The following is a 12,643-nucleotide window of genomic DNA, read 5'->3' as shown; positions in this document are numbered from 1 at the left end:
TGTATGTATGTATATATATATATGTATATATATACATATGTATATTTATTCATTTGCTCTTTGTCGGTCTTCTTGAGTTACTTGTCGGTACAAATTTGCTGACGAGTTAAACACCATATGAGGACGGAGCCTTTATTTGTACGACGTTTCGCTTATTACAGCTTTTTCAAGTACAAATAAAGGCTCCGTCCTCATATGGTGTTTAACTCGTCAGTCTTGTCGGCAACTGCCACTTTCATGAAAAAACAAATATGCTACATGTCGGTCCTTGTCTGTCTTTAGTTTGACCATATTTAGACGGTGTCTGGACGATGTCCTGACAGCTCTGGACGCTGTCTTGACGATACCCGACGGTTTCATGACGGCTCCGGATGCAGGGCCCCGACATGGGGGGTAAGTGCCGCCCCGGGGAGAGTCGAAAAGTGCCCCCCCCCCACTCACCACCACTACCACCACCACCTTCCACATCTGATGGTCACTAGCACGATTCACATGTAACATTCATCCACAAAACAACGTTTATACGCACATCATTCTTACACACAACTCATGATGAATAAATCATGCATTAAAAGTGTATACATTAGGGGGAATTTGCCTTACCTTCTTTTCAACAAAAGTGCCGCCCCCCCCCCCCAAAAAAAAAAAAAAGTGCCGCCCCGGGGCAATGCAAGAAGAAAGGGACGGGGATTGGGACTAGGCATCCTTCTCCTTGTAGCCCCACAGGGGACATTCCTAAAAGAAAAAGTAAAGGCATAAGAGGGTCTGGGAGTTTTCGGACCAGCACCCTAAGGTTTGGGTTTTTTAATGTGCGTGGATGAGGTACAGATGAGAGTAAAAGGGAAGAGATAGGTAGTATGTTTGTGAGAAGAAAGATGGATGTGTTGAAAGGGAAGGGTGAGTGTAAGTTTGGGAGTGTAAGTGGGAGGTTATCAGGAGTGAAGAGAGGGCGAGGGAGGGAAGGGGTGGCTATTCTAGTAAGTGAAGAGATAGGTAAACGGGTAATGGAGTGGAAGGAGGTTTCCTCAAGGATAATGTGGATGAAGGTGAAACTGGGAAAGGAGATGTGGGTCTTTGTAAGTGCATATGGGCCTGGCAGTGAGAAGAGTGTAGAAGAAAGGGAGGCCTTTTGGATAGATTTAAATGAGTGCATAGAGGATTTAGGGAGAAATGTCATTGTAATAGTACTGGGAGATCTTAATGCTAGGGTAGGAAATGGTCCAATTGATGGAGTGGTTGGGAAATGAGGAGTTCCAGGAAAGAATCGTAGTGGAGAGTTGATGGTGGAAATGTGTCTAGAAAGAGAGATGATGATAGCAAATACAGTGTTTCGGAAGAAAGTCAAGCATAAGTACACATGGGAGAGGGTGGTGGAGGGAAGGGTGGTAGATAGAGCGTTAATGGATTATGTAGTGGTAAATAGGATTATGATAGGAAGAGTTAAGGATGTACGTGTGCTAAGGGGAGAGGGTGGGGGAATATCAGATCATTTTTTGGTGGAAGGTAAGTTGAGAGTGGAGGATAGATGGAGGAAGAGGAAAGGGACAAAAGGTAGGGAGGTTCTTAGAGTGAACTCTTTGAATGAAAAGGAAAAGGAGAAGGAGTACGAAAAGAAGCTGAAGGAGGAGTGGGAGGGAGTGAAGGATAGAGTAGAGCTAGGTGTGGAGGAGGAATGGGGATGGTTCAAGGAGGGAGTCATAAAGTGTGCAAGGATGGTGTGTGGAACAAGAAGGACAGGAGGAAATAAAAGGAAGGGTAGTGAATGGTGGGATGAGGAAACAAAGAAGGTTGTAGAAGAGAAGAGGCGATCTTTCACAGATTGGTTACAAAATAGGACGAGGGAGTCATATGAGAGGTACAAAGAAAAGAAATGAGAAGTAAAGCAAAAGGTAAAGGAGGCAAAGAGGCAAGCAGATGTGAAATGGGGTAAGAGTATGACAGAAAATTTTGAAAGTAATAAAAAGATGTTTTGGAAAGAAATTAGAGAGGAAGAGGAGACGAATCAAGTAGAGAAGAAAAGGTAAAAGGTGCAGATGGAGAGATGATAATGGAAGAGAAGGCAGTAAGGGGAAGACGGGCAGAATATTTTAGGGAGTTGCTAAATGTGAAGGAGGATAGGGAGGGAAAGATAACTGCAGTGGGAAATGCGAAGAAAATGACCGTGATGAGTGAGGAAAATGGAGGAGAAATAAGGAAGGATGAAGTGAAGGCAGTTGTTAAGATGATGAAAGCAGGTAAGGCACCTGGTCTGGATGGATGCCATGAAGAATGTCTGAAAAAGGGAGGTACAGTGATAGTGGACTGGCTGGTGAGGTTATTTAATGTTTGCTGGAGAGAGGGTAGAGTGCCGGAGGACTGGAGGAGTGCCTATATAGTTCCTCTTTACAAGGGAAAAGGGGACAAGTGTGAATGTAGTAGTTTCAGAGGGATTAGCTTGTTAAGTGTAGTTGGGAAGGCTTATGGGAGGATCTTGATTGAGAGGATTAGGAGAGGAACAGAAGGAGTAATTGGTGAGGAACAGTGTGGATTTAGGACAGGTAGAGGTTGTGTAGATCAGATCTTTGTGGTAAGACAGATATGTGATAAAGCTATAGAAAAGGGGAAGGATGTTTTTTGGGCTTTTATGGATCTGGAAAAGGCTTATGATAGGGTAGACAGAAAGGCACTGTGGGAGGTTATGCAGATATACGGGATAGGAGGAAAGCTTCTAGGACCTGTCAAGAGTTTTTATGAGAGTAGTAGAGCTTGTGTCAGGATTAGAAATGGAGAGAATGAGTGGTTCGAGGTAAAGGTGGGACTTCGTCAAGGATGCGTTATGTCTCCCTGGCTGTTCAACTTATACATGGGTGGGGTAGTGCGAGAGGTAAATGCAATGGTGGTGGGTCAGGGATTGGAGATGGTTAAAGAAAATGGAGAAAAGTGGGAGGTGAGCCAGCTATTGTTTGCGGACGACACTGCGCTTGTGGCAGGATTGGAGGAGGGATTGAGGAAGTTGGTGGCAGAGTTTGGGAGAGTATGTGATAGAAGGAAGCTAAAGATAAATGTGGGTAAAAGTAAAGTGATGAGATGTACAAGGGGTGAAAGTGTCAGTAGACTGGAAATGAGCATTAAGGGAGAGCGACTGGAGGAAGTGGATAGTTTTATATACTTGGGTGCAAATGTGGCAGGAAAAGGTGGAGTGAAGGTGGAGGTAGAATGTAGATTGAGAGAAGCGAGTAAATGCCTTGGTGGATTAAAGAGTGTAATGAGGAATAGACATTTGGGAATGGATGCTAAGAGGAGACTGTATGAAGGAGTGATTGTGCCAACAGCACTGTATGGGGCAGAAACATGGAACATAAGAGAGGAAGAGAGAAGGAGTTTGAATGTGTTTGGGATGAGGTGTCTGAGAAGTATGATGGGGGGTTACTAGGCTAGATAGAGTGAGAAATGTGGAGGTGAGGAGAAGAACGGGAGTGGAAAGGGAGTCGGGAGATAGGGTTGGTGAAAGAGTATTAGGATGGTTTGGACACATGGAAAGAATGAGTGAAGAAAGACTAGTAAAAGAGGTATGGGAGGCAGATGTGGAGGGAGTGAACATGAGGGGACGTCCTAGGATGAGGTGGATGGATGGGGTGAAGGGGGATTTGGGGAAAAGGGGAATGTCTATTGAGGAAGGACGGGAGAGGACAGAAGACAGGGGTGAATGGAGAATGGTTGAATATGGAGGATGCTGTGATGCATGAGGTGGAATGGGCCGGGGGATTGGGGGTGAGGTAGTATGTGTGAGCAAAATTTGACGCAGCCCGAACGGATTTCTCCCCGTCTTCTCCTTTTATGCAATGGGGGGACGGAGAGGGGGGGGTTGCCGATTTAATGAAGCGGCCTTGCTGTGGGTGTGCTGTGTCTTGCGACACTGCTTCTGACCCAGGGCAGTGGACAAGGTGCAGGGATGACCCGTCATCCAGGAGGTGCTAAGATAAGAGGGAGGGTGGAGGGGTGTGGAGTGTATTCAGGGATGGAATGGGTGGAAATGATTTTATGCCTTTTCCTTTTTGGCTACCTCCCTTGTAAGGGGGAAAGCCTTGATGTGTGTATGTATGTATGATGTTATTTGCATTTAATCCTCTTGTGTTTTCTATCATTCTTATTTGCATTTCCTCAGGTTCTACTTTTTCTTTATTACCTTAATTTTTGTTTGGTTCTTGTGACTTGTAAACGTCTCCTTTTCGCAATTTTCTCTTTAAGAAACGCTGAATCTCACCATATTCTCGCTGCCACCTGTTCCACATTCAACAATTAATTATCTGTTGAGCAGTGAGAGGAGAAGGCAAGAGGTATGTGTGAGTGGAGAATAGTTGTCAATAGACAATAAATTGACGCAGCACAAAGGGATTTCTATTCGACTTTTGTGTTTTCGCGTGAGGAGATGAGGAGGGAGAACCGCCATGCAAATGAAACTTCATCCACGAAGAGTCATATATAAAAGGGAAACTAATGTGTAATGGATGAGAGCGGGTACGGGGGCAAGCCTTAGCTGGCTACTTCTCTTAAAAGGGGGAAAACCTGTGGTATATAGATAGAATAGATATATTTTTAGTTGCCAGAACAAGTTCTTAAACTTGGTACTATCTGCAGAGTTTGGAATTATTTTCATTGCTGCTCTACAATTTGTCTATACATTTCACATTATACAAAGACCATATCATCGCTTGGTATTCCAATTCAAAACAGAATCGAATCTTTATGACTTTTCTTTTTTACACATCTTTTCATCGATATAATAAAAAAAACTTATTCAATAACCCGTATATCTTGCCCAGTCTCCTTGAAAAAATTTCTAAGGTGACAGATTATCCTTAATTAACTCATCCGGAACTTTCTCCTCCCTTGTTTTTACAATTACTTCACAGCACGTTCCATTTTATCTACAGTAATTTCCCACCTCCAATACTTTTGCATTTCCTGGGTTTTAAATTCATGTTCCACTCTTGGTTTAAGGCACATGCACTGTTTAGATATTTTTGTAACAATCTATAATGTATTCCTCCTTATCTTTCACTCGTGTGAGATTTGCGTAGTCTACAAGTATACATACATACATATACCAAGGCTTTTTTCCCCTTACTAGGGAGGTAGCCAAAAAGGAAAAGGCATAAAATCATTCCCACCCATTCCATCCCTGAAAACACTCCATACCCCTCCACCCTCCCTCCCATCTTAGCACCTCCTACTAGTCTACAAGTATAGAATGTAGTAGTGTGTGTACTGTAGTGCAGCGCTACTCAAAGTGGTGGTCCGTGGACCGTTGCAAGCCATCAGCTGCCGGTACGCAGCTCTGAGTGTCCCGGCCATGCTAAGGAATCATTTGAGTAATTGGTAGAATATAATGAATTTCAAGGAAATTCTAGGCTGTGATAAATTGTTGGAGCTGGCTGCTGACGGAGGATTGAAGAGGAGTTTCGAAACTACAACATCAATTGGTTCATTTTGGATAAAAGTGAAAGCAGAATATCCTGAGCTTAGTGAAATTGCTTTGAAAACTCTTCTCCCATTTCCTTCAACGTAGCTCTGCGAGACTGGCCTCTCAACCAAGAGCGTTATTAAGACAAAGTGCGGGAATAATATGGATATTCATTTTCCATTGCACGTGACACTGTCCTCAATTGATCCACGACTGGATAAACTGGCAAAGAAACAGGCTCACCTTTCACTCTAGTAAAGATTAAGGTTATATAATGTTTATTTTTTGTGTTAATAAACTACTGGTTATTTTTCATTTGTATGTTTTATATTGTATTGTTTAAAAAATAAATAGAAGATAAAAGATGTCAACTTTTATTGTATTCGTTATATATATATCGTTTCCGGTATAAATTAATACGAAATATTACCGGTACGTGGCACATTGAAAAAAAGAAAAAATGGCGGTAGTCACATCAGATAGTTTGAGAATCACTGCTGTAATGAACCTTCCACTCCTGTGGACTCCGCTAGTCACAGCTCTCCATCTCGACATTTTATTAGTACTGTCGCCGTATACTGTTATTCAGGATTTTTTTTCATCCTATCAAATATTTTATCACTTAGTCATCAAATATTTTAATTCCCACAGTAGTCAGTTGGAGATAACTTTTTGAATGTCTTCTCTTTTTGTAGAGCATCAACCAAAGTGTGTGTGTGTGTGTTAGCTTGATTTCATTTACCTAATTTAAATACAGAGAAGAGCTATGCTAACAAACCTCCTGCATTGGTCAAATTTAGCTTCGAATTCGATTTTATTATCTATACTGTTTCATCTTCCATGATATGACACAAATCAGTACATCTGTATGAAAAGTTGTATTTCTTCATATCCTGTAAAACGCCATGTCCATATATGGGGCACGCCTGTCCAGCGTTTGCAACGAAGTGGTGTGTGCGTCACAGGACTGCGGAATGGAACCTAGGCTCAGTGTTGAGCAAAATTGCATTAGCCGTTTTTCAAGTCGATTGCATCAACGCTGCAAAATGTAGGTCTAATTGAATATATATATATATATATATATATATATATATATATATATATATATATATATATATATATATATATATATATATTCATGAAAGTGGCAGTTGCCGACAAGACTGACGAGTTAAACACCATATGAGGACGGAGCCTTTATTTGCACGACGTTTCGCTTATTACAGCGTAACGTCGCACAAATAAAGGCTCCATCCTCATATGGTGTTTAACTCGACATATAATGTATATATATATATATATATATATATATATATATATATATGTAAATATATATGTATAAATATATATATATATATATATATATATATATATATATATATATATATATTTGAATATCTCAATAGGTTTAATTCCTTATTTCAATATATTTAATTGAATATGTATAACTAAAATGATTGGGTCATATGAATTGCCACCCCAGAACGCCCACATGAAAAATCGTCACCCTATGAGGTCCCACCTGAAGAATTGTCACCCCAGTACGCCGAATATCAACATATTAGGCTAGGTTCGGTTTTAATAATTGTACCAGAAGCATTGCATGCGAGTGTTCTTTGTGTGTGGCCAAATGTGTAATGCATGAGAAGAAGGACCTTGTAAAATCCCGCATAGCACTCCGGAATACGCAAAGAGCTACACGGGACGTTGTGGCAGTGCGGTGTGTTGCAGTGCGAAGTGAACAATAACACGGCTACAGCGCGGCGGGGCACTACGAAAGACTGCTGGGGTCCAGCAAGAAGAGCAACATGAGATCATGGAGGGCCAATAGAAGATGATGGTATGTAGACATAACTACATATAAGTTAAGTGCTATGGTGGAGATAGTAGACGGCAGGCGGTAGCAATGATCGTATGCTTGCGTCAGTGTTGTTTTGGTGACTGCCGACGCGGTGTGTCGGGCTTCAATCCTTGAAAGCACGAATACTCACGTTCGATCTCCAACGGCTGCTGGTGACGGTTATTTATATGGCTAGTAGAGAAAGTGGGCAACGCTGGTGGCTATGGTTATAGTTAAGCTTGTCTGGCTGTATTAGAATGCGAGCAAATACAAAAGCATATATCTGAACGAACGTTTCTCAAGATTTTCTCACTTCCACCCTTAGAATGATTGTCTTGTTTTCTAGTTGCCAATGCAAATAATAATAATAATAAAAAAAACATATAGATGTAAACATAAATATGAGAAACGTTTCTACATACAAAGTGTTAGTGATTCAACCCAGTGCGCTATCAAGATATATATAAGTTGAGTAAAACTTTCTTATATTTGTATGCTCGAGTTGCATACACGAACTTTTGCGTTCAACCCACCTCTGCCATGATAGTGCAATCGTTAGTATGTACACGTGGGAAAGTTAAACATACACTGAATGGTTTCCAGTGAACAGATTAACATCTCGACTTCGATGGCATGGAATTAAAAGTGAATTGTGGTTGAAAAGATGTTAAGTTTATACACACACTGAATGGTTTCTAGTGAACAGATTAACATCTCGACTGCGATGGCATGGAATTAAAAGTGAATTGTGGTTGAAAAGATGTTAATCTGTTCACTGGGAACCATTCAGTGTATGTATAAGCTTTCCCACGTGTACATACTAACGATTGCACTATCATGGCGGAGGTGGGTTGAACGCAAAAGTTCGTGTAACTCGAGCATACAAATATAAGAAAGTTTTGCTCAACTTTTTATCTTTTTTGATATATGTATATATATATATATATATATATGTACATGTATTTATATATGTATGTATATATATGTTATATATATATATATATATATATATTACATGTCTATATCACAAGTAACACCACAGTCGGACGAAAGAAAGAGTTGCGTAAGCGAAATTATATATTTCGATTGCTAACTGCAATCCTCTTCAGTAGTACAAAGTGGAAGGAGGATGCTATCTTAAATAGCAACCTCTTACAAAAGAAAGGGAACACTCCTTTTAATGTGATCTGGGTGATGACTGAAGAAATGAAGGTAACTTCCTGAATGGGTGTTCTTTCTAAAAACAGTAAAGGCAAGCTTATTTCCATTCCTCATAATTAAAGTGTCTAAAAAGGGGATTTTGTCATCTTTTTCCCATTCTCTTTGAACTTAATGTTAGTTTTTAAATTGTTGAGTTTATCTAGAAAAATAGCAAAGAGACCTCAACTCTCATCCCAAAGATTGAAAATATCATCAACGTATCTGAACCAAATCATTCCTGGGGGTTTTATTGTTGGAAGAAGAACATTCTCGAAGTATTCCATGTAAAGATTAGCTAGAACAGGAGAAAGATTAGAACCCAAGATGAATATTTCCAAGGGTCAATGGACCCCAGACATTATAACAGGACTATTCATCACCAAACATATTGTCAACAAGCTTCCTCCCCGTCCCCCTGACCCGACCTCATGTCATCCTCAGGTCACATAGGATTGGGTTAGTGACGTTTATTATTTTCCAAGTTCCCTTTCTTTTGTAAGAGGTTGCTATTTAAGATAGCATCCTCCTTCCATTTTGTACTACTGAAGAGGATTGCAGTTAGCAATCGAAATATATAGTTTCGCTTATGCAACTCTTTCTTTCGTCCGACTGTGGTGTTACTTGTGATTTACAAATGTGTTACTACATTTTTCACATGTATATATACTCACACACACACACACGCACACACATACACGTGTACACACACACATATATATTATTATACATATATATATATACATATATATTTTTATATATATATGTATTCATATATATATATATATATATATATATATGTACATATGAATATATATATTACATGTATATATACTCACACACACACACACACACACACACACACACACGCATGAATTTAAGAGCAAACTAGACACTGGGAGATACAAAAGCGGTATCTCACGAGTGTAGCTCCCCTTCCCGTAAAATACTACTAGGTGAATACAGACACATACACACACACACACACACACACACATATATATATATATATATATGTATATATATATACATATATATATATATCTACATATATATATATATATATATATATATATATATATATATGAAGAAAGGCCCATCCCACACATTCCGATGAGTCATACGTCAATCTTGCAATTTTTTCTATCTCCTCAATATTTCTGGTTTTCCTTTTTCACGGCCAACGTTTGGCATCAACCATTCAATAATACAATTTTCCCCATTCTCCTTTGTGGCTTACCCACCTTTCTCTTTTCATTTCCGCTCCTTTATCACCTGCACACTATCATTCATACGAGTTCGTTCTCACATCTGTTATGACCTCTTTTTGTCTTTCAGAGTCATTCCAATTATTTCTCTTTTGTGCATTCCGCAATTTTCTTTCAGCCCCCTTCAACAGTTTCTATGTTTTACATCTATAGACTTTAACTGGTATTATGAGGGGGGGGGGGGAAACTACGTTTCAGACATGTTGGTACAGAAATTTTCATCGCGTTCCTGTATATATATATATATGTATATACATATATATAAAACATACTTTTTACAACCAATTTTGATGTGGCCTTTTATGAAAATTTCATGATTACCATCTAGTTTTAGTATATGACGTAAATAGGTATACTCTTCAACTTCTTAGAGATTTTTATCATCCATTATAATTGCTTTACATTGCATTTTCTTGCTGAAAATTAGTTTTAATCTTATTCATATTTAAACCTACTCTGAGACTTGGGTCTGATCATCCAACATATCTTGCAAGTCTTTCGCTCTTTCTGAAACGAGAATGTCATCTAGAAATATCAGATTCTTAAGATCCCATTAGTGTTCAAAACTTTCCCTTCTCGAGTCATCTCTCTGAAAATCTCGTCCAGGCAGATTACCAATAGTTTAGGTGAAGTTGTATTGCTTTGACCTATACTTCACTCCCAATAATGACCCCCACGACCACTGAACACATGCCCTTATTCCGAGCCACGTGAATTGTTTAAAAATATATACGTCTCTTTCACAAGGTTAGTGACAAGAAATTAATGTCAGTTTCTTGTCCCTCTGGCCAGAGAGTAAATTTCCCATCACAATGGCAAAAACAGCTGCTCTGACGAACGGTGTTGCGAGTGGGCACCATCTTCATGAATCGACGAGTAGTCTGCATTCAGAAGATTCAGCGTCGACTGCCTGTAGCTGTGGATGTGCGTCCGAAACTTCAGGGCGAAGCAACGTCTCTCTGGAAACGACAGGCATCCCAGCTACCTCTGTAACTGCCTCGCCCCCAACCCACGATGCCCTGCTGCATCAATCAAGGCCTTGTTGTGGTGGTAGGCCCGGCGACGACTGCAACAGACGCTGGAGCAGAAGCAGCGCTACTGGATACAACGACATTGGGGGTAGCAGTGCTATACAAGGCAATGACGACAATAGGAGGCCCGCCGATAACGAGAGGCCTGTCGACAACGGGATTCCCACTGTCAACGGGAGGACCACCGACAACCGAACCAGCAATGAGTCGCCGCGCAGTCGTAGAACGTTACGGCTCGGTCCCCGGAGGGGCCCGTTCATTGCGTTGTACATGCCCCGCACAGGGCGGCTCGGAGGACGGAGACACGGGGTGACCAAAGCTTTCATCCGCGCTTTGTCACTCACCTTCTTCGAGCTCATGCCGTGGATGATGGGCCTCGTGGCAATATACTACGCCTTCAAGATGTGGGGTTTGGGACCTGGTTTCTCCGCATTCCTCCTCATGATGGGCATCCATGCCTGTCTGCGATGGAGGAAGGCGCAGTCCAGTAGAGACCCCTTCTGTCTGGTCTCGAGGATGCGGGGAAGGAGTCAACAGCAGCAGATCCCCCAGGTACGTGCAGGTGTTTACTTTTGCTTGCATCTCTGCGCTTAAGTGGATGTAGTTAACGTTTGTATCTCTTTGAGAAATCCTAGTCAATTCAGCTCGAGTTTGATGACGACATGTCCTTCCTTGGCCTGTTTAACAGGAAGAAGCCGGAGACAGGCGACCAGCGGTTCAGGAAGAGAACGAGGAAGACCGGGCATCAGGTGGCGAGGGACATGACTCCGTCGAACCCCCTCCTTACGACATGGTTATAACGAAGCCTCCCCCATACGAACTCCTCTTTAACTTTCAGACTCAGTCCTGCCTTGAACCATGTCCAAAGAATGTACAAGGCATCAGGGCACCCTGCAGCACTCCTTCGCTCCTTCCAGGAGCCACTACCTCAACGGATGACGAAGTAAGAGAGGAGGACGCCTTCCTCCCCTCCTACACCGATGCTGTAGTCATCAGTGCACGGCAGAACAGGTAGCAAAAGTTCTCCCCTACAAACTATGGATAGTTATATCAATCTCACACTTGTGCTCGAGTGAGTTAGAAACCATTTGTTAGTAAAAGGTTGCCGTTTCTTTACTCGGGCTCATGGAGGGAATATGAACCAAAGGCTCGACAGGAAATCAAAAGCTGTGAGTCACGGTGATCCGACCCACCGCCTACCTTCCAGTGGCACCATCGACCCTGAAGAATCCACCGATGTTGTGCACCTGGTTCCGGTCACGAGTATTCCTTTGTTATTCTGTATTCATGACACAGCAAGGAAGACGCTCAGGAGATTGGAGGTCGCGACGTAGTGGCCCGTCGCCTCATTGCCATGCGAGCCACGCATACTCGCCTGGTACTCGCTTCCTACGTCTAGTCTAGTGCCTTGGGTATTCGTACCCCCAAGGGATACGAAATATAAGCCAGTGCAATGATGTATATTTACCATGAGAAAGCAAAATGTGCAATCATTGTATCCTACTAATTGACATTTATAATTTGAAATAAAAAATGTACCTTTTTTCAGTAATTTAATATATCTAATAATTTCTCATCAAACTTTGTATCACTTATCCTTTTCATATGTTTGCATTGTATTTATATTGGATGGGGTTATGAGATTTTTTTTTTTATAATCAAGGAGTACTAAGGGCACTGAAAAAGGTTAAGAACAATGTCTAGTCCCTCATGGACAGTGTTTTCTTATATTCGAACATCAATGATATTCCTCTTCAGTTTGTATATTGGATGATCACAAACCATATAGGCATATAAATACACACACACACACACACAATACAGAATCATGAAAGGCATAGAAATTATTGATAGAGAGGATCTA

The 12,643-nt window shown here is 41.1% G+C and overlaps 1 protein-coding gene across 1 annotated transcript; it reads left to right on the top strand.

The window, feature by feature from the left end:
• Positions 1-7,137: 7,137 nt before the first annotated feature.
• Positions 7,138-12,346, top strand: LOC143038751 (uncharacterized). The gene is made up of 3 exons (XM_076208280.1): positions 7,138-7,283; positions 10,541-11,331; positions 11,468-12,346. The coding sequence occupies exons 2-3, from the start codon at positions 10,561-10,563 to the stop codon at positions 11,792-11,794; spliced, it is 1,098 nt and encodes a 365-aa protein (XP_076064395.1). The 5' UTR covers positions 7,138-7,283; positions 10,541-10,560; the 3' UTR covers positions 11,795-12,346.
• The last annotated feature ends 297 nt before the right edge of the window (positions 12,347-12,643 follow it).

Source organism: Oratosquilla oratoria, chromosome 25, assembly GCF_046742065.1.
Source record: "Oratosquilla oratoria isolate Oo_2021 chromosome 25, ASM4674206v1, whole genome shotgun sequence".
Classification (NCBI taxonomy): domain Eukaryota; kingdom Metazoa; phylum Arthropoda; class Malacostraca; order Stomatopoda; family Squillidae; genus Oratosquilla; species Oratosquilla oratoria.
Note: the sequence above shows the minus strand (reverse complement) of the source record. Positions and strands in the feature narration are given on the sequence as shown.